The following is a 25,396-nucleotide window of genomic DNA, read 5'->3' on the forward strand; positions in this document are numbered from 1 at the left end:
TGGCGCTTTCCGGGAGGGAGGGCGGGAGTGACGGTTGGATGACGACAGTTACCCAAAACCACCCTCGACACATTTTTTGCCCCAGCAGGCATTGGGGGCTCGACCCAGAATTCCAATGGGCAGCGGGGACTGCGGGAACTGTGGGATAGCTGCCCACAGTGCACTGCTTCCAATGTCGACGCTTGCCCCGTTAGTGTGGACTCACAAAGTCGAATTACTGTCCTTAGTGTGGATACACACGTTCGACTTTGTAATATCGGTTCCACAAATTCGATTTAAGTAAAATCGAACTACTCTCGTAGTGTAGACATACCCTTAGTGAGATCAATGTGAAGTCTGTCTACACAAGGCCTTAGTCCGCACTAGCTGGGCTGTTAATTCTAGTGCATGCTAGCGCGTTGTGCCCTAACTGGCCTGTGTGGTCCCTGCTGAAGTTCCCTAGTGCACATTAATATACTCCCGATTCAAACAGTGCTGTGTTAATGTGCATCAATAAACGTAGTGCACGCCAGCAGGATCCACCTGGGTCAGTGAGTGTGCGACATGCTAGTGCACATTGGAATGTACGTCCCAGCCAGTGCAGACTAAGGCATTGTGTAGAAAAGCTCCTAGTGCATCTCCTTTTTTGTGAATTTGGCCCCAATCCTGAACGTCTAATTCCAGGCCAACCCCTCAGGGGGAGGTTATGCATGAGTGAGGAGTTCAGAACTGGGTTCTTGTGAGGTGACATCACCTGACCAGAGTAGGGGCAGCATACTCCGCTGGTGTAAGCTGGTGCCACTCTAAAAGTAAGTGGAACTGTGCCAGTTTACACCAGCAGCAAATTGGGCTCATTTTGTGGTTTAATTACTGTAGAAACTTTACAGCTTAATTACCTGATGCAATAATTACACCATAAAAGGAGTCCAATTCTCTTCCTAGGGTCTGAGGTCAGAAGGCTGGGATCTCTGCAGTCTCCCTCTGTAGCCCCATGCCTTGTTTACAGCACACAGAACTGCTATGTGGGGGATCTGGGCTCCCTGCAGACCTCTGCACTCCCACTCATCAACTGCAGGGCATTGTGGCCGTGCCAAGAATGGCCCTGATGGAGATGGTGGGCCTGTAGGACCTAGTGCTCCTGCTCCCAGAGCACTAGGGCTGGAATTCCATCCCTGATAGGGTGAGGGCTTCTGGTCATTTGAATTTTGCCCTGGTAGTTTTTGCTGTCACAAAAAAGCCTGGATGGAATCCCAGCTGCCTTAGTGTTTGAGGGAGAGGCCATACTTTCCTGAACTCCAGCTGGACTATTACATACATGGATATGCTCCCTAATCATTTGAAGTATTTTATTAAAACAAAATTCTGAGCTGACTGTGGAAGGATTCTCACCTTCTATAGGATTCTCCCATTCAGGAACTAACATTTTATTATGAAAGATAGGAACGTTAGTGGTCTTTGTCAATTCAGATTGGCTGCTAGCAGAAAAGTGAGCACATATGTTTTGCAGTAGGATATTTGAATGTGCTCATGACCACCCTTCCCTTTGTAGTGACGTGAGACTGATTGGGCCACAAGGGGTTAATTCTCTGCTGAATTTATCAAGCATCAGAAAGATTTCCCTTAGAAAGTTCCTGGTCTGTCCTTCCTTCTCTGCCCCCTCCCTCCTTTGTTCTCTTTTCTCTTTCACTCTGATCACGGTTCTAAAAACAACTCCCTACCTGCCAAGGTCAATGTTTAATGTTTCAGAGCCTTTATATAGTTCCCATGAACAGACCTGTGCATCTTTCAGCACTGGGCTAGTTCAGCACCATGACTACTGTGTGGAAAGTGATTGTGGCCCACAGGAATTACCTGATTGCTTTGCTAGTACCTCTTCTGCTTCTTCCTCTCCCGCTGGTCGTTCCTACCAAGGTAAGAACTCTTAACTGCACTAAGAGACTCAGAGTTATTTGGAAAGCAGTGCTTCTTTTACATTACAAAACCAAGCGGGAACCACAGGTCCGTTCCCTGATTAACTTCCATTGTGTCTGAGCTGGACAGTTACCTTTCTAGCTAAGTCCCCTTAGACCACTAATGGGGCACCTGGAATACTACAGCAAGGAGAGCCTCACTGGACAGACTTGTAGGTCTATCATGAAAATGTGTCACTGAATTACCGTAAAAATGTAACTTGCTTCAGATGATGGCCCTGATTCAGCAAAGCATTTTTGCACATGCTTAAAGTCCATAACTATGTGCCTAACCTTAAGCACATGCTTAAATGCCTCCTGAGTTGAGGCTTATATGCTCAACTTTTAACTTCCCTCCTGATTTTCTCAAAAAAATCCTTTTCTGCTACTTTTCTAGTGTTGTCTTGAGACAGAGGAAACAATGTCAGGATTATTTGTTTTATAAGTCAACAGGACAAGGCATTTCTGAGCTATGGGACAAAAATAAGGTGTGTTTCACTTTTTTAAAAGTTTTGAAATTTTTTTCCTTTTGGAAAAAAGTTTTTAAAGAATGATTTGGTTTAGAATCTTCAAAAGTCTTGGGGGACACTTAGCGTTTATGATTACTTCTGACAAAGGTAAATTCAAATGTTGGAATTAGTCACTATAGACTTTTAAATTCTGATCATGCCAAGATATTCCATTGGACTTTAAAAACTCTGCCAAAAGTCTGTTAGAGTTTAGAAGTTCTGCTAGCAGAGTGCAGCCCCCACACAGTATGTACACACTGTCAAACGAGCTGCACTGGTTCAGAGACTACAAACTCTGCTGGCAGGATTTGATTTGGATACTCCTTTGTCTTGTGTTTCAGTCACACCTATGTGGTGCAGGGATGGTATTATCCCCATTTTACAGATAGCGAGCTGAGGCACACAGATTAAGGTTAAAAATTCCACTAATTTTGGGTGCCCAATTTGAGACACCAAGGACCTGATATTTTTGAGAGTACTTAGCATTATATTGACTTTACATGTTTAAAGCACAGCTCCTATTGACTTCCGTTGCAACTGTGAGTTTTCAGCATTGCTGCAAATGAGACCCCAGGCTATCAAGTTGGGCCCCCAGAAAATGAGAAACATACAGTTACTGACCCTCTGTGAAAAGTTTGGTTTCAGTGATTTGCCCAGCATCACACTGGGATTCTGTGGCAGAGGCAGAGATAGAATCCAGTTCTCAAGGGTGGCATTTAACTGCCTAACCATGAAATAATCCTTTGTCTCATTCACTACACGCCTTCGAACTTCTGCAACAAAAGAGGCAGGGTCCTAGAAACATACTCCTCCACTACACAGCCCTGATTCACCTCCAGAGCACAATCTGTCCTACACACTAAATGAGTTAGGGATCCTGTGGAAAAATCGCATGTGATCATGTAATTAGACTTCATCATAATGCATACACATCAGGGGGCTGAATTAAGGTTGCATATGATAACTTCCTAACTGTTGAGTGCTTCACTTTGTAAACTTAACATTTATTCAGATTTTTGAGTAATTTCCTGGGTTTTTAAAAAAGCAAATTGAAAAAAACCCCATAAATTCCATCATGTGGCATCATATTGGCACCCACATGAGTTATCAGCAGGGTTGGAACCTTTAGATCCATGGCACAGATCTCTGCAACTGAAGCAAACAAAGTAACTGACAGCAACAGCAGCAGTAGGTTGTCATCCTCTCTGCGGACCAGCACAGAGGGAGATGAGACATACACGTTGCCAGTGGGTTTCACGGATTTGCTGGCAGCAGAGGAATGATGAGACTCAGGAATCTTGGTTCCATTCGGATTTTCAAGGGACAGCACAAGGCACAGCCCTGAGACAAATGCCAAGTTTCAGCTTCCTGCTCCAAAGCGGGGGGAGCTGGGGCGGGGGGGAAGGGGAAGCGCTAGAGCTGTTCAAAAATGGTCTCAAGAATTTTTAACATGGACAAAAAATGTATTTTCCCCGAGCCTTGTTCTCAGAAATGGCTGACTCATGTTGGCTGAATTTTTACATAAAACTTCAACCTGAGGCAGACAGCTGGCATGTAAAATTTCAGCCCAAATGGTTAAAGTTTGGCAAAGTTATGAGCAACTGAAAACAGGGTCTTATAATGGGATGTGGTGCACAATCTTAATAGTAGCAGGTGCCAGCAGTCCTGCCTATAATCATATATTTAAATACTTTCTTTAAAAAGCTAAAGAAATTCATAGACAAAACACTGTGTATACAGTTTGGCTCTAATTTAATACCGTTGCATGGAAATAACATTATTAGATGTTGCAATGATAAAAATAAAGTAAATGCTTGGAAGTGTAGAAACTCAAAGGTCCGGATATGGAAGCACCCTTAACTCTAACTCTGTCAACACCATTCCTCTCCCTGTCCATCAGCACTCTCTTTCCTCAGCCACCAACCTCCTCCATATTTCCAATATGGACCATAAGCTATCAACTCCATCTGGTAAAATACAATAATGATATAAAGAACCAGAGCTCTTCAGTTATCTGAACATTGGCGTTATGAGATTCTAACCACAGCTCACCAGAAATCCCAGCAACCACTATACTGTAGATACAGCTTTCCACCAGCACCTCCAGCACATATGGGGCACTGCTCCCAAACACAGACACAGAAATAGTTCCGCTGCCTGTTAACAGCAAGAAACACCAACCTTACACTTCAGATACTGCCACATACAGTCTAGAAACAACAGTGGATACTGCGCACACCCCCAACCCCCAACGAAGGCAGTGGGAGCTGCAAGCGCTCAGCCTCCGTTAGGGTCAAAGGCCAAGAGGCAGGGCCCTGTGTATTCCACAATTTTGTGACCAGGGAATTCACCCCTGGCTGCAGAATCTCAGCTTATGGGAGAGACTTTCAGTGCACAAATGGGTATTAAGTGCTTGATTCCCATTGACTTTCAATGGCAGTTGGGTGCCTACCTTCTTTTTGTGCCTTTGAAAATGTCCTCTGATGTTTATTGCCCTTATGGTGGCAGAGATAACCTTAAAATGTGAACAGATTGCAAACTGATGCAATGTTGCCTGCCTGAGTCTGCAGACATCCTGAAACAATATATCTGAGCAGTGTAACCTGTCCCATTCATCTCAGTCAAGGCCAGGGGGACTCTAATTCCATGGGTATAAAACTCTAAATTTTGATGCAGGCAGGCATCTGGCATTTTGTTTTCTGTTTCCCTACCCCACTGAGACCTGTCCTCCAGCATTCCCCAAAGGGACATGTTCCCTGCACCGTTGCATAGAATCAGGAAGCAGGGCGTCAAGGAGCCAGACCTGAAGTTCAGATTGCAGTGAGGTGGGGGCAGCCAGAAACATAGACTGGCCAGCCTGGAGAAAGGTGCAACAGAAGAGACCCAGTAAGCTGCTGCAGCTGGCTACAAGCTCCCCTCCTTTCCTGGCACACATGATGGGAAGAAGTTCCTTAGCCAGACCACCTAGGCATCATGAAGGGAACCAAAGCCCAGGGAGTGGAGCTGGGCTGGAAAGCAGAGTGACAAACCTGTCCTTGAAAAATAATTTCTGCCAAAAACAATCATTCACAATTTTTACACAAAGAGTATTTTCAACAATGAGCCATAGTTATGTGTGAGTAGGGGAGGTTGTGATGAGGGAAATGGGAATGAAAGGTATTTCATGGCAATAGACTAGATTAACATTGCTTCAGAATTTGGTCCCCTAATGCCACAGAGTACAAGGGGCCCTGCCTATAGCCAAGCATTTCAAAAGTGATGATAGATTCATAGAGTTTAATGCCAGAAGGAACCATTAGATCATCTAATGACCTCCTGTATATCACAGGCCATTAAATTTAATCTAGTTACCGCTGTACTGAGATCAATGACTTGTGTTTGACTAAAACATATCTTACAGAAATGTATCTAGTCTTGATTTGAAGGTATCAAGAGAGGGAGAATCTACCGTTTACTTGAGTAGCTTGTTCCAATGGTTAATCACCCTCAACTGTTAAAAATGTGTGCCTTATTTCTAATTGGAATTTGTCTGGCTTCAGCTTCCAGCCACTGGTACTTGTTCTGCCTTTCTCTGCTAGATTGAAGAGCCCTTTAGTATCTGGTAGTTTCTCCCCATGAAAGTATTTATGAACTGTAATCCAGACACCTCTCAATCTTTGTTTTGATCAACTAAACAGCTTGATCTCTTTAAGTCTCTTCCCGTGTAAGGCATTTTCTCCAGCCCTCAAATAATTTTTGTGGCTCTTTTCTGCACCCTCTCCGATTAAAGTTTTTGGATGTCCAACCTGAGACACCTCAATGGAGCCTGATTTTCTGAAGACAGGCACTCAGCTCTCTCTGAAAATCATGCCCCTTTAACATCTCACCCAAAATCACTTGTCACGTTCGCAAATTTTGGTCAAAGAGCCAGTCTGCATCTTTTACTCTCCAAAATATGGACTCAGTGGAATATCCCAATACATGTAATCCTCTGACATGATTCAGGTGCCTCTGCAGAGAACAGGTGGTCAGGATACAGGGTCAGAGTTCAGGACGTGAGGAACCTTAACTTTCAACTATTTATATATAATTGTAGTATTTTAATAATGCTTTATTTTTCTTATTAGTATTACAGTAATAGCTATTTACAACCTCAACTAACTGAATCATGGTTTTGTCAGCAAGTATTCTGTAGGTCTGATTTCTCAGTCATTTGCATGCCAAGATTTTTGATTGTTATTATTTGCATTGCAGTAGCCCCCAGAGGCCCAGTTGGGGTCTGGGCCCCGTTGTGTTAGGCACTGTATAAATACAGACAAAGCAGTGCTCCCTGCAGTCTGGGGGATCCCTGCTCTGGGACAGTATAAGACACAAAGATGTAAAAGTATAATGGAAAGAAGACACATAATACATGACTACGTAAACGTTTTTCTAACAGTGTAAAGAGAAGTAGCAAAAAAAAGTAGTTACTGAAATTAAATGGGACTTAACTCAGATAACTGCTTATGTGGCTGGGGAGTGGGATCCAGAACTTTTCACTACTAAGTCACGGCTTCAAACCCAGCCAAAGTTGGTAGTGCCTGGTAGTTACCATTTTATCAGGTCTCTTGTGGAAAGATTTGGTGGATCTCAATTCAGTGTCACAAAGGGCACCAACTGCCATCTATCTGGTGTTCAGCAGAGGCCAAGGACTGACTAGGCCATGGAGAGAGACAGAATATTTCTGACGCTCCAAGTCTAAACATGGCCTTTACAGGTTAAGATTGGGCACACTGCTGGGCCATATGGAAGAAGCTTGCACTCTTACGTTGGCCCAGCAGTGCATCTTCAGTGTACAGGGCTGTCAAGCTGACACCTTACACTAAAAGGAAAAAAAAAAAAAAAAAAAAAAACAAGGGGAAGGGGCAGGACACATAATGCCACACTGAGATGTCTGATCCCTCACAATTAACCAGCATACCTTCTCTAGTAATTAACTTGCTCCATTGGGAGATATGGATGGGGCCCTGAGATAAACTGTTGCGTGAACAAGGGTAAAACAAACAGAATTATAAAGGCTTTGTCTAAAGCCAAAGGAAGGAGAAATTGACAAAGATAAAAAGACAAATAATCAACACCTCACAGAAACCCAGCCACCGAGTGGAGCCTGATGCCTGGAGCTTCACTAGTCCATCTAATCTGATAACCAGCTTTGACTTCGAAGGAGGGTGTAAACTTTCACCTCTCTCTGTCTGTCTCTCACACACATCTCAAAGGATTATATCCTGAATGCCAGCCTGGTGGTCACGGGGTCCCCTGGAGCATGAAAAGGATTTGGAGCAGTAGCAGGATGTGCAAGATCTAGAGAGGAGGGTGTGTGAATGGAGAAAGAAGTATCTCTGTCCCTGGGGATAACTGATGACCCTACTGGTTGCCAATAGCACTGATATCCCTTTTCCAGGCCTCCAGACAGTTTATATTTTTCATTTTTATAAATTCCAATGGAGTAGGATGTGGGGGACTGTTCTGAGGAGAGAGTCTAAACCAAGGCCCATAATCACTGAATTCTTCACTGTCTCTGGGTCGGAGCCGTACAATGTGAAATATTATTAGCCCCCCCCCCATACGCCCCCTTTCCTGTCGCTGTGTTCCTGACCAGCTTTATTGGAGGTGACCCTGTGCAGGTGGAATGTGCCAGCATCCCAGGACTTGCCAGGGATTCTCACGGACAGCTTTGCCAAGAGAACCCAGTGGCTTCTCACGGGAACACTAAATGGGAGAGATGGATTAATCAACATTGGGAAACTCCAATTAATGTTCGGCTTGATGGAATATTTAACTAGGGAACTGCACAGTGGTTGCCACTGAATATGGGGGGCCAAAATCCATCCTTTCCTCTCCTCAGAAATCCATCTCTCCCCCCCCATTCCTACTGCTGAAACCCTTATCCAGGACCTGGTAATCTCTACCTAAAGTACTGCAACTTTCTACTCTCCGGCCTACTCATTCTCACCTTTCATCCTTCCATGTCACAAGCTCTCCATCTCTTTCCATGCCATAGTCATGCTTGCGTCTTGCTTTCCTGGGTCTTCATGGGTCTGTCCGTGCCTGCTTCTCAGCTCTGGTCTAGTGCTATTCATCCACTTGGTCCCTGTGCTCAGACCAGTCCGTCCCACTCCCTTTAGAGCATTCGCCAGAAGATCGCTGTGCTGTCTCCCACACTGCCAGATAGGTTTGAAATTATCTCCTTGATTCCAGATTCCACAGAACTCTTTCCCCCTTCAAATCCCTCTGCAAACTTCCTGCTAGTCACGCTTTCCAGCATTGACCCACACTTCTGTGCCAGTCGCAGAATGAGGGAGATGTAAGCCACCTCCCCTCAGTCCCCAGCACAAGGCCTGAGTCACCATTGTGTTACCACCTGAGGAACTACACCGAAATAAATGTAGGCATGTTGTCATAAAAACTGGAGTAACGCACTGGTAAATCAGACCCCTCGTCTGGAGAGGGCACCCTGCAGCCCATGGTCTCTTCCTCTCTGTGTTATCCCACCCCCAGGAAAGAACCCCCATGCAACGTGCTATTTCAGATCACCCCGAAGTCTTGTCATGAAGTCAATATGTTTAATTCAGAAGCTGGAATTGTTCAGAGCACAAGTAAGCCAAAATCCCCTGGAGAAAGGGTAGGGTACAAACATTGGGATTGTTTCACCGTGGGGAAGGAAGAAGCTTTTGGATAATTTTGTGGATTGCAAAGGGCATTTTACAACAATACAAAATAAAAAAAAGCAATCCCAGTGATTAGGAACGGAAGTTGAACTGTGATTATAGTTTGTCAAGTAGCCTGTGCAAAGGCTGTGGCTAGTTGTGAAAAATCAAATGAAAAGTAAATATATAATGATTTACAATGATAGAAATCAAGGCTGCGGAAACCAATCAAAGTTCATCTGGGCCACTGCATGAAACACGCCGGGAGAAAAGTGAACTGGACCAATGACTAACTGAGTTGTTCAATCATTCAAAGACAGAAGTAAATCAGGGAGAAGTTGCTACCATCAGCAAAATCAAGGAGTCTGTTAAGAACTGCCGGCCTCTTATCTGGGCAGGGTTCAAAGCCATAGAAAAAGAAATCAGTCAGTGTATAAGTTTTGCCTTTCCCTATAAAGGCTCTTCCACAAGGTCACTGTATATGCTGCCCCCTTATTTCTATCCCAGATCTCTGACAAGGTCACTGAATGCTTTGCCCTTTTCTCCATGACAGGAGGCAGATAACTGAGATCTGTTCCCCTTCTCTACCTGTGGCACAGTTGGGAGAAAGAGGCTAGAAGCAGGCCTCTGACTGAATGCCTAGTAAGAGCGTATGAATAAGCTTGTGGGCTAGTGTCTCAGTCAGCTGTGCAGTGTGCTCTGATTGTGTGCGTTCTCTTTCAGGAAGCCCAATGTGGTTATGTTATCATCCTGATGGCGCTGTTCTGGTGTATGGAAGTCCTGCCATTGGGTGTTACTGCCCTCTTTCCTGTCGTGCTATTCCCGCTCATGAACATAATGGATTCGACTAAAGTAAGAGATCTGGCTCTTACCTATATGTGTGTCCATCAATCTCTCTGTCTCGGTGTGTCTGGGTGTCTCTCATCTGGTCAGTCCACAGGGACAGGATGGTTCCAACATGCAGTGTTGAGGAGGAGGAAACTGCATGACTGGCACCCAGAGAGAAGGCTCACAGAACAAAGAATATCTCTGACCACCTGGAATGAATGCTGGGTCCAGCTCCGGAAGTGAAACCAAAGGAAAATTATTAGTAGTATTGGATGCATGTAGCCTGCATAACCGTGTCTCTGACCCTCCTTCAGCAAACGTTCTCTCTCTGACTGTTTTCTGTTTCAGGTCTGTATGGAGTATCTGAAGGACACCAACATGCTCTTCATTGGGGGGCTGATGGTGGCCATTGCTGTTGAACACTGGAACCTACACAAGCGCATCGCCCTGCGGGTCTTGTTAATCGTTGGGGTCAGACCAGCCCTGTGAGTGAGAACCTCAGAAGTGTGTGTGAGGGGGAAGAAGGGGGGTCAGTGAGAAAATCAGATTCCACCCAGGGAAGGAGTTTGGAAATCTTTTCGTTCCTGATTCAGGAAAGCACCAAAGTACATGCCAACGTCCATCATTTAAGAGCTTTCTTGATCCAGGTCCTTCGTTTGCATTTGGTTCTCATCTCATTTCAGCCCAAGGGGTATGTGGGGCTTGGGAGTCTCCTGGGTGAAGAGTGATACGAGTAATGAACTCCTGTATTCTCCGATATGTACTGCAGCCAGCTCTCTTTCCTTCCCCTTTCTATATCTTGGCTGGAAGGACTGACTTAATAGGAAATATTTAACATTATGCAGCTAAATGACAGTGAGAAAGGGAACATCATAACCAGAACCATAGAAAAGCACTGTGTTAATGATTACAATCCTGGAGTGGGGACTGGAGTCTCTGTATTTAAAGAGATTAGAAAACCAGGGGCAATTTGGTTTTGAAATGATAATTGTAAGGCAAAATTACAGAGGTCTATAAAATATACAGAGAAAGCTATATGATCCTATCTACTTTGTCCCATACCACAAGAACAAGGGAACATTTGAGGACATTATAAGACAATAGGATAAAAATAAATAAAACCCAAAACACCTTTGTGCACCATTTGTAATCAGCTTGTGTATCTCATTGCTGTAAAATAACGTAGTAAGATCCAAAGGAGGACTAGACTTTTATATGAATCAGAACGGAATCTGCAGTGATAAGAGGTGGGATAAATTACAAAGATTATTGATCCTCAAGCTTAAGGATGTTAACTGATCACTATCTGGGCTCAAAAATAAATTATCTCCCAGGCGACAGGGTTATACAATTAGCTGTTCCCCCAGGTCACTATCACCCCAATTTCAGATCTGCTCAGCTGGGCAAACTTCATCTCATCTTGTGTTAAGGGCCCTCTGCTCATGCATGGCCTTGGTACCATTCTGTAATGATGATCGGCGTAGGATGTACTGTACATCACAAGCCAAAGCTCTGTGCTGCTCTTCTCCCCTAGTGCTAATGGCAGGCACTGTACTTCGTTTCCTAGCAAAGAGAGCTCTCTGTCTAAGGAGATCCACCCCTGGAAATGCTCACCCTGGCCGTGCCCTGTACCCCAGTCCAGGACACATTAGCTAGTCAACAACTAATTAAAGCATTTCCCCAGAGGAACAGGAGCTGACAGGACAGTCTTTATATCACAATAAAACCTATACAGAATTCCAGCCACAGCATGGAATGGTCTTCAGTGTAGTCACTAATGGATCCTGTCAAACACACTGTTGCAATATGTATCTTTTTCTCCTGGAAACCTCTCCTCTCTTTTCGCTCCCTCTTCTTCCCTGACTTTCATCCTCCCTCCTCGCCTGAGAAGAATCCTGGGCTAGTGGTGAATTTACATGCAAACAAAATCCAGGCCATTAAGTGATTGAGAGAATTGAAGATAATTTTGTCCTCCTTTGTGTCTGTGGTGTGGGAGAGAAATGGAGTAATGGAGCACTTTGAGGAAAGACTTTGCGCCCTTGACTTCTGAAGTGAGCTTCACATCAATCCTCTTCATTGCAGGCTAATTATGGGCTTCATGTCTGTGACTGCATTCCTGTCCATGTGGATTAGCAATACTGCCACCACTGCCATGATGATACCAATAGCCCAAGCTGTACTGCAGCAGCTGCACAAGTCAGAGCAGGAGACCAGTCCAGTGGGGCATGTGGCTGAGAGCATCAACAAAGCCTTCGAGCTCCAGGAGGTGCCAGATAAAGCAGATGCCTCTCAAGAGACCCAAAAACAAGGTGCGTAGCTGTAGGTGTTTTCTCCTTTAGGAGTAATGGTGGATATGCAGGTGCCTTCTCCATCTCCACATTAGGTGCTTCTGGCCTCAACATTCATCTCTGCTTCTAAATTTTAACTTCATAAGGGAGGAAGATGTCTGTGGCATCCAGACTATATCAGAGAAGATTTCTGATATGAGAGAACTCTTTAATCTAGAAAAAAAAAGGTATAACAAGACCCAGTTGATGGAAGCTGAAGTCAGAAAAATTCAAACTGGAAATAAGGTGCAAATGTAAAGTGAGGGTAATTAATCACTGGAGTAACTTTCATAGGGAGGTATCAAATTCTCCATCACTTGGATTCCCTAAATCAAGTTGGTCATCTTTCTAAAAATATACTGCACCTCAATCACAAATTATTGGGCTTGATACATGGATGGCAGTGTGCAGTTCTCTGGCCTGTTTCATTAAGGAGGTCAGGTTGGAAGATCACAATGGTCTCCTACTGGCCTTAAAATCTCTGAATTTGTGAACAGGCAGCTCCCTTTCTTTATCAGCCTTCCTCTTCTTTCCTGACGCCTTGATTCTACTCAAGTGTCCTTGAATTTGAATCACAAGCTTTTCTTAATCAGGTCCTGATGTGGGATGAGCTGCCTGTTCTCCAGTTGCCTGTGTTCCTGAATGTGTTTTCTTCTCCCACTCCCTTCCCCAAGTTCAGACATTGCTGATTCCAGTTACTAGTGTAGCCACGTGGTGTTACCAAACATCCACATTTTGTGTATTATTCCAATGTTCTCAAAAAAACCTTTTCCTGGGATTTTGTATCAATGCAAACATTAAATGGGACTGAGGCTCAGGGAACTGCCAAAGTCTGCCCTGAAATGACCATGTCTCGATGCCATTCCTCACCTTGGGATAGCCTGTTGTTCCTAAACTGGGAATACTGTGTTGTGCAGGCACAACAACCTTCCCCATTCCTGTCTAGCCCAGCTTGTGCAACTCTTCTCCTGTTCCTGCCTCTGCACCCAGATAACGGACATGTGCTCACAGTGGAGGAAGAGGAGAAACTGAAAGATGTGAAGCAGCTGGAAGAGGAGAAGCACCTGACATTTTGCAAGGGAATGAGCCTCTCTGTTTGTTATGCGGCCAGTATTGGAGGGATCGCAACCTTGACTGGTACTACCCCCAACCTGGTGATGAAGGGACAGATGGATGAGTGAGTACAGAGGGGTTTGGGACTGCACCCCCAGAATTGCTGTCTGTTAGTAGTAACCTTGGGCTGGGGCTAAGCTGCAGCCAAAGCAGAGAAGGAAAAAGTAAATTTGACACCGTTCTGAGGAAGGGAGAACCCGGACAAGCTCATTTTTGGTCTGGCCCCACAGCCCCCTCTCCTCTCTGGGCCACAGATTATGAGGCAGAAATGAGTGCAGTTGTTGTAGTGACATCTGTTTATACTTCCAGGCTCTTTCCTGGCAATAACAATGTGGTGAACTTCGCTTCCTGGTTCATGTTTGCTTTCCCTACCATGATACTGTTGCTGGCTCTTTCCTGGATTTGGCTCCAGATAATGTTCTTGGGATTTGAGTAAGTATTTTATGCTCATTGAAACAAATATAAATTGATGCTTCTGCCATTGATCCTGTCACAGTTTCAGAGTAACTACACCTGTATTCCCTGCTCTGTGATCTGCTCCAGGAGTTCCCAGTCACGTTTCAGGTCTCCAGCCATCTCCTGTTTCTGGGTAGGAATCCTTGTCCAACTCCCTTCTGACCAGGGGTTTTAAGGCTGCACACTCCCTGATCTATACTGTGATATCCTTAGCAAGCCAGTCTGCCTAAAGGTCAGCGCCTGGGCTTTGCTTTCTCTTCAAGTCTATGACCAGTTACAAGTTACCGCTCAGCTCCTTCTAAGCAAGCATAGTTATTCTGAATGTAAAAGCATTACAGAGAATGCATATAAATAAAGTAAAAGAAACTACTTGCATGGTAAAAAGCTTACCAGAGGTCACTCCCAACTTCAACATAGGGGTCATTGCCTCAAACCCCATAGCAGGATTTTCCCTGTGTTTACATGTTCAGAACAGTCTTTAGATCCAGAACCAGCACCCAGACTGAGCAGATCAGCTGTTTCTTTATACAGCTGGGGCCTTTGATCTCCAATCTCCAGGAACTGGTAATCACCCAGCAGTCACCCTCTCCTTTGGACATAGCTTCAAAAGGAGGGTTTTGCATAATCAGAGAATTTGTATTATCCACTCCCCAAGGATTCCCCAGGAAATCCACTTACCACTTACCCATACAGGTAAGAACTGCAGAGAAATAGTCAAACAAAAAAGAGTCCCATTCAATTCCATCACATGAAGGCAAACAACTAAATAGTGACACATTTTAAGTGCTTGTATACAAATGCTAGTAATCTAAATACTAAGATGGATGAACTTGAGGGCCTGGTATTAAATGAGGATATTGATATAACAGGCATCACAGAAACTTGGTGGAACGATGACAATCAATGGGAGACGGTAATACCAAGGTACAAAATATGCTCACACTCATGGGGGAGTGGCCCTACATGTGAAAGAAAATATAGAGTCAAATATAGTAAAAATCTTAAATGGACCAAACTGTACCATAGAATCTCTATGGAGAGAAATTCCCTGCTTGAATAATAAGCATATAGCATAATGCCACTATATAAATCCTTGGTACGCCCACACCTTGGTACACCTGGTTGCCCCACTTCGAAAAAGATATATTAGAATTGAAAAAGGTACAAAGAAGAGCAACAAAAACGAATCAGGATATGGAATAGATTCTGTATGAGGAGAGAGTAAAAAGATTGGGACTGTTCAGCTTAGAAAAACAACAACTAAGGGGGGGATACGACAGAGGCCTATAAAATCACAACTGGTATGGAGGAAGTGAATAGGGAAGAGTTATTTACTCCTTCTCATAACACAAGAATCAGGGGCCACTGAATGAAATTAATAAGCAGCAGGTGTAAAACAAACACAAGGAAGTATTCCTTCACACAAAGCACAGTCACCCTCTGGAACTTGTTCCCAGGAGATGTTGTGAAGGCCAAAAGTATAACTGGGTTAAAAAAAGAACTAGATAAGTTAATGGAGGCTAGGCCCATCAATCCCTTTTCGCCAGGCTGGGCAGGGACACAACCCATGCTCTGGGTGTCCCTAAAGCTTTGACTGCCAGAAGCTGCAACTGGATGACAGGGGAGGGATCACTTGATAACTGCCCAGTTCTGCTCATTCCTTCTGAGACATCTAGCACCAGCCACAGTCAGAAGACAGAATACTGGGCTAGATGGACCATCTCTGACCCGTATACCATTCTTATGAAGTCAGGGCACCTAACCCCTCCTATCCATTGTGCTGCTGTGGCTACATTTCTGTTTTTAGTGCACTAGTCTGATCAGAGCTAGCCTGGGAATGTCTTCCCAAACTGGAAATTACACCTCCATCCCAAAGTGTAGCAATACCTTTTGTCTCTCCCATCTTAACCCCCTTCTCCCAACACCTTTGAGCCCACTTGCCTCTCCAGCTACTGCCCTTTTTCCCTGTCATCTCTAAGCTCATTGAATGCACTGTTTACAATCACTATCTTGAGTTCCTCTCCTCCAATTCCATCCTAGACCCTCTCCAATCTGGCTTCTGCCTCTTCCACTCCACCGAAACCACTCTTGGCAAAGTCTCTCATGACCTGTTCCCAGCCTGCCTGTCATTCAGGCGCATGACCTTGGCATCATCTTCAATAACTAGATCTTCACATCCAGACTATGTCTAAATCTTGCTGATTCTTTCTGCGTGACATCTCTAAGATGCAACTGTTCCTATCCATCCACGCAGCTAATACTCTTAGCATCTCGCATCTCCATTACCGGAACAACCTGCTCTCTCATCTTGACAAATGCAGTCTTGCCCTGCTCCTATCCATTCAGAATGCTGCTGCAAAGATCACTTTCCTAGCTGGTTGCTATAAGCACGTCATCCCTCTTCTTGAATCCTTCCACTGGCTCCCCTCTTCTCTGTCGCATCGTACAAAAGCTGCTTGTTTTCACTTCACAGACCCCACCTATCATCTTTTATTCACTACTGAAATGTCAACTCCTGCCTCCAGTGGGCCTGTGATGTCAGCCTCCATTGCCCACTTGTTAAATGTTCAAACAAGGCCCTTGGTGCTTTCTCCCAGGCTGCTCCTCACACTGGTGAGGATCTGTCCATATTCATCCTCAAAGCTTCCTCATTCTCCATCTTCAAATCCCTCCTCAAAACTCTCCTTTGCCTCAATGCCTGCAAAAAACTTGACACCAGTTAACCTGATGGTGCACTGAGACCACAGCTGCCCATTTTCTCATTGTTTCCTTGTTCCCGCCATCTCTCTCTCTCTCTGTCCATCTAGTGTCTTTTGTCTCACATTTAGCCTGTACGCTCTTTGGCACAGGGACTGGCTTTTTATTCTGTGCCTGTGCAGCACCTAGCACAATGGGGTCCTGGTCCCTGACGAGGGCTCCCAGGCGCTATGGTCATACAAATCAATAATAGTGGTTTGGGCACTCCGAGAAATGCAGACTTTGGATGCCAATTCAGTATGTTCTTTTAAATGCTGCAGATACCCAGGGAATTGCTATGACATCTGCTTCTCTGTTTTATTCTAGCTTTCGGAAGAATTTTGGTTGCGGAGCTAATGCGTCTATCAAGGCAAAGCAGAAAATGGCTTACAGGATTATCAAGGATGAGCACAAGAAGCTGGGCCCCATGAGATTTTCAGAGATAGCTGTCACAGTCCTCTTCTTATTATTGGTGGTGCTTTGGTTTACCAGAGACCCTGGGTTCATGCCAGGCTGGGCAACTAATGTCTTCAACAAGAATGGCAAAAGGTATCATTGCTTTTCCTGTCCCCCCAAACAGCAGCCAAACACTGAACAGTAGAGATCCAGTATGGGCATGCAGGAGAGTATCCTACCTTCTCACCTGCTCAAACCACATTGGCTCTCTGTTCCCATCTGGATAAATCCTGCATAGTCTGTGGCCTAGCCTTTCGGCAGTACCATGCCAAATCCAGATGTAAAATCTTGCCCCAGATTGTGCTGCCCTAGCTCCTTCAATACCCCCACCAAACGTACTAGACTCATTTCTGGATCAATCTCTTGCAGTTATGTGACTGATGCGACAGTTGTCATCTTCATTTCACTTCTGATGTTCCTAATCCCTTCAGAGATCCCCACCTATCTATGTCATAATAGGGCTCAGCAAGCGCCACAACAAGGTAAGAACTAGCTCAGTACATCAGAAAATCACAATAGGACACAGGAAGTTTCCCTGCATCTTGGATTTACAAGGGGAATTTCAAACACTCAACAATTCCAAGGAGCCAAAGGACAGTGCTGGGGAAGTATCTTCAGAGCTGTTTGTGGTTTCCTGCAGGACTGAAATTATATGCTTTTCACTGTGCATTTCGCTGATCACAGAATGATTCCGTTTCTGGTGCATCCCATGAAGTGGGTTCTCGCCCACGAACGCTTATGCCCAAATCAATGTGTTAGTCTCTAAGGTGCCACAAGGACGCCTCGTTCTTTTTGCCCAGCAAAGGGCATTATATGCATGAATCATCACTGCTGAAGCTGGAGAGTCAAGGAGGAGACATAAGATTTCCTGGGGGGATATTTAGCAGCTCTGAGGATAAGTTCCCACACATCTAGTCCGTTCTTCCACCTTCTGGGGGTGAGGGCGAGTTCCCTATGACTTACTAGTGTTTTCTCTAGTCTAGTTTAAAAAGTTTGAAGTGATGAAGCTTCCGTCACTTCCTTTAGGAGACAATCCCATAGTCTAGTAGACCCCATCCCGTGTTGCTCCAGCTCTCCACTCCCAGGAGGAAATGCAAGAAGTGGGGAGTCTCACAGGCATCAGACACTAGTCGTGTTGCCGTGTTTTAGCACAAACTCTCAGCTACACTAGGCGCATGGAGCTGAGGGAAGGGCTATATTGTGGGCACTGTTGCTGTTTGTCAGGGGAGCAAGGTGCACCAGAGCAACTAAAGGAACAGCTGGACCAATGCCACAAAGCTGCTGCAGCTTACACTTCCCCCTGGTCCTTGGGAGTGGAGTGCAGAGATGCTCCCCTGGATGTGCTCTCCATCCCTGTGGCTCACAGCTTGGTTCTGGATTTTAGATAGCACAAGGCAGATTCCAGTGCTCCCTGCTCTCTTGGACTGGAAGACGGTTAATCAGAAGATGCCCTGGAACATTGTGATTTTGCTGGGAGGTGGCTTTGCCCTGGCCAAAGGCAGTGAGGTAACTTCATCTGTCTGCTTACCGGAAACATTTATCTAACTGGACAAGGTTTTATTTTGCCCTTTATTTTTGTTTGCACCCTGTGGAACACCAGAGGGCACTCTAGTAGCACCAAATGCCCATTCTCTCAGCTGGAGACCAGCATTAAGAACACGTCTTGTGCTCGCTCCTGAGTTTCTACTGCTGCTGTGCACAGGTGACACAGCCACTACCCAGGGAGGCAGAACAACTAACTGTGATTCTGAGCAGGGGACTCATGCGGGAAGGGCCAAACACATCAAATAATGCAAGTCAATGATGATTTATTGGCATGACAAGCTGCCCAAGTGTTGCCCAAGTGTGAGGAGGCACAGGCAGGCAAGATCTGCCGTGATGGGATTCCAAACGATTTCAGGTTCTTTACTGTTCAGTGCTGGATCTGTGCAATGCAGCATTGCCACCTAGTAGCCAGCTGGGCTAAAGGCCGCCTGATGCAGACACCTCCCATTAAACAGAAATTGTGCAGCAGGTGTGACTTGCATCCCCATATACATTTGTTAGCAAGCGTGGCTGTGAAATGGAATAGAAAAGAACAGAAGGAAGATGGTAGAACGTAGTGCAGAGTCAGAAGACTTTTCCACTGTGATTCGGAGAACATGAGTAGCAATATATGCAACTGATGGGCCAACCATGGACAACTTGTTCCTCTCTCACCTCAGATTTGGAAACCAAATGTTGGAAATTGATGTAGAACAGTGAGATACTGAATTGAATTGAATGTAAGAAAGCACCATGTCTAACAAATAGTCATTTGTTTTGTGGTAACAACGAGAAGCCCCAGTCAGGGATTAGGATCCTATTTTGCTAGGCATTGCACACACCGATAACAAAAAGATGTTCATATAACACAAGAAACAATGGGTGGCTACACCAAACAGATGGTGCGGTGAAGCACATGGAAACAGCGAGAGGATTATGATTAGTGTAGTAAAGCAATGGTCGCAGTACACCAACAGCCTGGTTATTGTTGAGTTTTGTAGGCATTGCAGCAGGGGTGAAGTTTAAGGAGAGGTTTGGAGGAGGATAATGTAGTACTGTGCAGATGTTAATGGGGAACTACCCTCATACATCAGAAGTGGCATAGGAGAAACTGTTTATGGAACAATCTGATGAATAGGAAATAAAGACTTGCACCACTGGTGGTCCAGAAGAGGTGGTTGATGGCTCCATGCTGTGTAAGAGATAATAAATAAAGCAGGGATAGGCCACGAAGGAAGTTACAGGCGAAGACAAGTTGTTTGTGTTTGATGTGGTGGGAAAGAGGGAGCCAGTGGAAGGCTGCAAAGAGTGAGAGGATGTGGTCAGAGTGACAAGGCAGGAAGATCATCTTAGTGGAAGTGCTTTTAATGGATTTGGAGGAGCTGGAGGGGCAAGGTGGCATTTGTCAAGACCAGAAAGGAGGAGGTCATAGTAGTCAAGATGTGAGATGAGACTGTGTGAAAATTTTAGCTGTGTGGACAGAGGAAAGGCTGGATCACAGAGACGTTATTCAGGAAGAATCAGCAAGATATAGACATGGTCAGGGTGTGTGAGTTTACAGAGAGAGCTAAGTCAAAACTGATGTCCAGCTTACAGGCCTGAGTAACAGGGCGGATGCTGGTATTGTCTACAGTCACTGAGAAAGGAAGGAGGAGGGGTCAGAAGGAGTAAGAACTCAGTTTTGACTATGTTGCATTGAAGTTGGCAGCTGGACACCAACAAGGGCCTGTCAGAAAGAGGGGCTGAGATTGTTATTTGGACAGGAGACAGGTCCAAGGAGTGATCACGTACAACTAATGCCCTCACAGTGTAATGGGAAATAACCCCTTTATACCAATAAGGGACAATACAGTATTCTTTCCCTCTCAGTGGCGTTAGGATGAAAAAAGTGTGCGTGTCTTATTCATTCCCTTGAGTTCTGTTGCCTGTGAATAAAGACTAGCTGCTTTTCTCCAGAGAGCAGTCTTTGAGTGAGACAGTGGGATTGGCAGGGGAAATATGTTTACTGAGTGTAGCCCGTTATGGCACTTGCCCAAGGACATGTCCACTGTGCTGACCGACCTCTCTCCATCCCTCTCTTTCAGGAATCTGGTTTGTCTGTATGGTTAGGTAGCAAACTGACCCCTTTGCAGAATATCCCATCTCCCGCTATTGCTTTGCTGTTATGTCTCCTGATTGCCACTTTCACCGAATGCACCAGTAATGTGGCTACCACCACCCTCTTCCTTCCTATACTGGCTTCCATGGTAAGTGCCACCTTTTCAGATTGCTTCTGCAGGAAAAGTAAAAGAACCTTCAATCATGTTCCAAGTAAAAACCTACTCAGTTACTCAAAAACTCTAACAGAGCCAACCACGGGCTCATGCCCTTGATCACATGATAAGGTTTAGGATATAGATTTATTACATATATTCTAAAATAATGTGTGCAGGTGAAAATAACAGGACTGATAGGCCAGGCAACTGCAGTCCTTTTATTCACAGCGAAGGCAATGGCAGTGTTAACTTTCCCATACCACCACATCAGTGTGCCTCATCGTGACCTTCAGGGTCACCTCTAGGGGTGACAGCATAGATCAGTCTCCATAATCCATTCAAACCTTTGCAGCTCCACTGAGAGTGGCTATAAGGAGACCATTAGTGCCAGCTGTGGGGGTAGTTTTAGGATGTGAAAATCTGGCCCCAGCAGGAACTGGAGTAAGAATCACCAGACTTATTTTGCATAAGACACTGAACAGTATGACCTGTAATTCTTTACTGAAGAGAGCCAAATTCCCCCTTACCCAACCACTGCCCCTCAGAGCTTGGGGGCTCTTCTTTCAAGTGGTACATTTACTTAGCTCTTGACGTAGGACTTTGATGACTTTTTCCCTTTGTTTACGGAGTCTGGACTGGACAGTGATAATTGTGATTAACAATTTATATTACAGTAGTAGCGGGATCAGGGCCCCAGTGTGCTGGTCGCTAGGAGCTCCTGCTTCCTGAGCACCGCGGGAGTGACTGGAAGCTTCTGAAGCAGGACGGAAAGTGTCCCGGAGTGTCTGGGAAAGGGAAGGGTGGGGCATGTGTCACGGCTAAACACAGCCAGATTCTTCTGGCCCAGACTCCCTATGAACTTTGCTGGTATTAAAACTGTCTCCGTTCTTCTCACCTCCTGCACAGGCTCAAGCCATCTGCCTCAATCCGCTCTACGTCATGCTGCCATGCACACTCTCCGCATCATTGGCATTCATGCTCCCAGTGGCTACTCCTCCCAATGCCATTGCCTTCTCCTATGGACAGCTCAAGGTTATTGACATGGTGAGCAGCAGGGCACCCCTCCGATTTTCACTTACACTGTTTTTTACCTTTCTCCTTTTTTGTCTTAGTTTTTCCTTGACAAGGTATTACAGAGCGGATTGTCCCCTGCTAAAATCAAATGGAATAAAGAGCCTAGACCTGTGCATTAACACAGGTCACTGGGCCCATGAAGTACACTCCGAGCCATATGAACAAGAGCTGCTGTTGAGCTCTTAGAAAACAGTCAGAGACACTGCATGGAAAGAGTTTCGTAGGGTGCTCCAACAGCACCCGGGAATTGATGGGAAATGGACGTGTGTAGCTGTGCAGATAAACTAAATACAAACTGTGGTAATGGCAGAAGGGTTCCTATCATACTGCTCTTCTGCACAATCTTCTGCATAGCTTAGGCAAAGCCTCAGAGGTTTGTCTCTGCCAGTTATTCAGTGCATTCCACCATGGCTGGACTTGCCTTTCTCATGATAGCACAGAAAGAGGAAGGCATCTTTAAAATTGACATATAAGGGCAGCAGCATTGCCCTCCCAAAGTGAACATCAAATCTAGATGCCAAATCAAGAAAGTGCTGCGTAAGTGTGTGGCTGGGATTCCAGGTCTTCTGAAAAGACTTAGCCCTATCCAAATAAATACTCGAAGTCTTCTTAACAGCTAGGATATGGAGCCCAGTTTACTCTGATGTGAATGAGGTTTTGGAAAGAAAACCCAGACCATTAATCTGGTTAAGTGATTTAGCATCAGCTACAGGCAAAAACAGTGATATTGAAATTAAACCTCTTGGGTTTAATTTATGACAGACGAAAGGCCCAGAGCTGCATAAAGGGGCTCTAAGATTCCCAGAGCAAGCTGGGGGAGAATTGCCCCCAGTGCAGGAACTGAGGAGCACAGCCACAGACTGTACTGTGAGGATTCCTCACAAGACCTGCTATGGGGCCATGCTGGTAGGGCTGGGAGAGGTGGGCTGGAGGAGAGGCCGCAGCTCCACAGCACTATGCAGGGGCCACTCCAGCCTTCAGAGCAGCTCACAATTGGGAAGGCACAAAGGTGGCATAAAGTCATCTCAGGCCTCCCTCCCCCTAGGCTGAGAACTGCGTGGTATGCCTCGAAGAGGCTCCACTCAGAATCCGATCCCTTGATTCCTGTTTGTTTTGCTCTGCGCACTGCTACAGGAATCAAGGGATCCCAAATTTACAACCCCTTCCCCACCTGGGCCTCTATATCCCCAGCACAAAGCCGAGCCATTCCACCCAGGCCGTCTTCCTCAGATGGACATGGCTGCCCAGCCTGGGTGCCAGAATAAGGATCTGCAGATCAAGCCATCCATACAAACTCCTTACTCCTGATCAGCAGAGCGGAAAGAAAAAACAGACTTAGTTCAACTATTGACACTGTTTCTTTACAATTCTAGGCTAAAGCTGGGAGTGTTCTCAACATCTTGGGTGTCCTGACAATCATGCTTGCCATAAACACCTGGGGCTACTCCTTGTTCGATTTGAATCAATTTCCAGTATGGGCAAACAACACGTCAGCAGCTTCCTGTTACTAATACAGGTGGACAATGAAACCAGTAGCGGTGTCTGATGGAGCAGTATTGTTCACTCTGACCAGCAGCACCATCTACTCAAGCTCTGGTGATGTACTGGACCAGACACAACATCTAGAAACAAAGTCACCCAGATGTTAACAGCAACACAATTATCTGACTCTTCTGCTGTATGCAAAAGATATAGCCTTGCGCTGTGCAACCCTTGCTGGGGTCCCAGGCTACCTCTCTCTCGAGAACCAGTGGGAAATTTTCCCCAGTATCAGGCATATCCATCGGCTCTCAGATTTTGCCTGCAAATTCAGTGTTTGTTTTGAGTGTGCAAGAAGAGGAAAAGAAGTGTGACAGAGAAGTGTATGTAAGAGGTTGGAGGGAGACATTTGCACCTGATGTTGTGTACGCAACTGTGTGTGTTTGAAACCTCTGTTTGTAGGTACAGACCTCTCTGTGTATGTGTGCTTGTGCATGGGCATGGTGAACATAAAATGGTAAGTGTGATCTGCAAGCACTCCGGCAATGTATGTATTGTAACAGTTATGGACAAATCAAAACACTATCTAGCCCATTCTATTTCTCTGTAATTTATTTATTTTAAATTCACTCTGTAGTTGAAGTTCATAAGAGCTTCTGAAAGTAAGAGGCTGTTTTCACTAGAATATCAATCCTATGACTATTTATGGAGGCTCAAAAACTGTGCAGGGGTAGTCTATTTTTTTGTCAAGGTCCAAATTTGTTGGTCAAGGTATAGTCAAGGTTCAAACTCCAGAGAAAATAACAAAAAAAAAAAAAAAAAACCCCAACAACAATAATGATAATAATAAGTACATAAAAAGATTTTGGGGTCCATTCAAAAGTGTCTGGCAGTCCGGATTTGGCCCACGGTCCGCCTATTGACTACCCCTGCTGTAACAACATGACACGAACTCTAGCATTCTCCTGAGAATGGGAAAATACTTGTTTCCTAAAGTATTGGTTGAATTAAAGAATGTGTATGCAAATCCTACATTCTCGCTAGTTTTTCTGTAAGAAACTAATCTTTCTGCTGCCATCTTGCACGTGTCAGCTCCCCAAACCCTTGCCCCCCTCCCCACGGCAGAACCAGCATAACCAACATTTCTTTTATCACCAAGGAAACAATTATGGAATATCCCTTGGTTTTCAGCTTTCAGGTCAAATTGCAATAGTGCCTACATGACGTGGGAACGTAAGCATGCACTGACTTTCAGTGAGACTTACCACATTCCGAAGGGGAAGATTTTCAAAGATGCGTAGGTGCCTAACAATGCACATAGGCACCTGGTGGGATTTTCAAAAGCACCTAAACAGGTTAGATGCCTAACAGCCATTGAAACGGAAATCAATGAGAGTTTAGCATCTAACCTACTTAGGTGCCTTTGAAAATTCCATCAGGTGCCTATGTGCATCTCTAAGCACCAAAATACCTTTGAAAGCCTGGCCCAAAGTCATATAGGCACTTCTGAAAATGTTACCTTTCATCTCTCTATTTACCATGTCCACTAGAGAGAAGATGGACAGTACTATTTATCTCTGGAAGGAGGGGAGTATATGATAATCACCACGGCCATTAGTAGGGAAATGCAGAATGTTATCTGCAAATTTTTGAGAGAGAAACCATTGTCTCATACAGAAGCCATACCTAATGCAGGAAAGAGCACAGAGAAATGGAAAACCAGGATTCATTTTGACAGGCCACTTCCTTGCCTGTCTTTGGGAAAATCAGGCTACAGGTTCACAGAACACTCCTGATGTATTTGCATAAAATCTGCCTTGTTCAGGAATTCCTGCACCACACACTCCAGAGCACACCCTTCCCCCCACTCCCACCCCTCCAGGTTTGATTCTAATCACCCAGCTGGTAAAACAAGTATCAGTCTACAGGTACACAATGTGCCAGCTGGAGAGCAGGTGCCACTAAAACCGTAGGCTAGAAAAGGTTTATCCTGTTCTGCTAATGACCTGCCATTTCATTTGTGTGCAGTGTTAGAAGTCAGATGAC

General features: G+C 45.1%; 1 protein-coding gene across 1 annotated transcript; it reads left to right on the forward strand.

Moving 5' to 3' along the window:
• Positions 1 to 1,788: 1,788 nt before the first annotated feature.
• Positions 1,789 to 23,382, forward strand: SLC13A2 (solute carrier family 13 member 2). The gene is made up of 12 exons (XM_065418162.1): positions 1,789 to 1,890; positions 9,826 to 9,954; positions 10,279 to 10,415; positions 12,013 to 12,239; positions 13,248 to 13,434; positions 13,680 to 13,802; positions 16,890 to 17,111; positions 17,388 to 17,500; positions 18,403 to 18,524; positions 20,627 to 20,788; positions 21,704 to 21,841; positions 23,245 to 23,382. The coding sequence occupies exons 1-12, from the start codon at positions 1,789 to 1,791 to the stop codon at positions 23,380 to 23,382; spliced, it is 1,800 nt and encodes a 599-aa protein (XP_065274234.1).
• The last annotated feature ends 2,014 nt before the right edge of the window (positions 23,383 to 25,396 follow it).

The sequence above is a fragment of the Emys orbicularis genome, chromosome 17, assembly GCF_028017835.1.
Source record: "Emys orbicularis isolate rEmyOrb1 chromosome 17, rEmyOrb1.hap1, whole genome shotgun sequence".
Taxonomy (NCBI): domain Eukaryota; kingdom Metazoa; phylum Chordata; order Testudines; family Emydidae; genus Emys; species Emys orbicularis.

Coding starts and splice junctions, on each gene's coding strand:
- SLC13A2 (XM_065418162.1), top strand. CDS start 1,789: ATGACTACTGTGTGGAAAGTGATTGTGGCCCACAGGAATTACCTGATT. Junction 12,240..13,247: donor TCAAGAGACCCAAAAACAAG/GTGCGTAGCTGT, acceptor CTCTGCACCCAG/ATAACGGACATGTGCTCACA. Junction 13,435..13,679: donor ATGAAGGGACAGATGGATGA/GTGAGTACAGAG, acceptor TTATACTTCCAG/GCTCTTTCCTGGCAATAACA.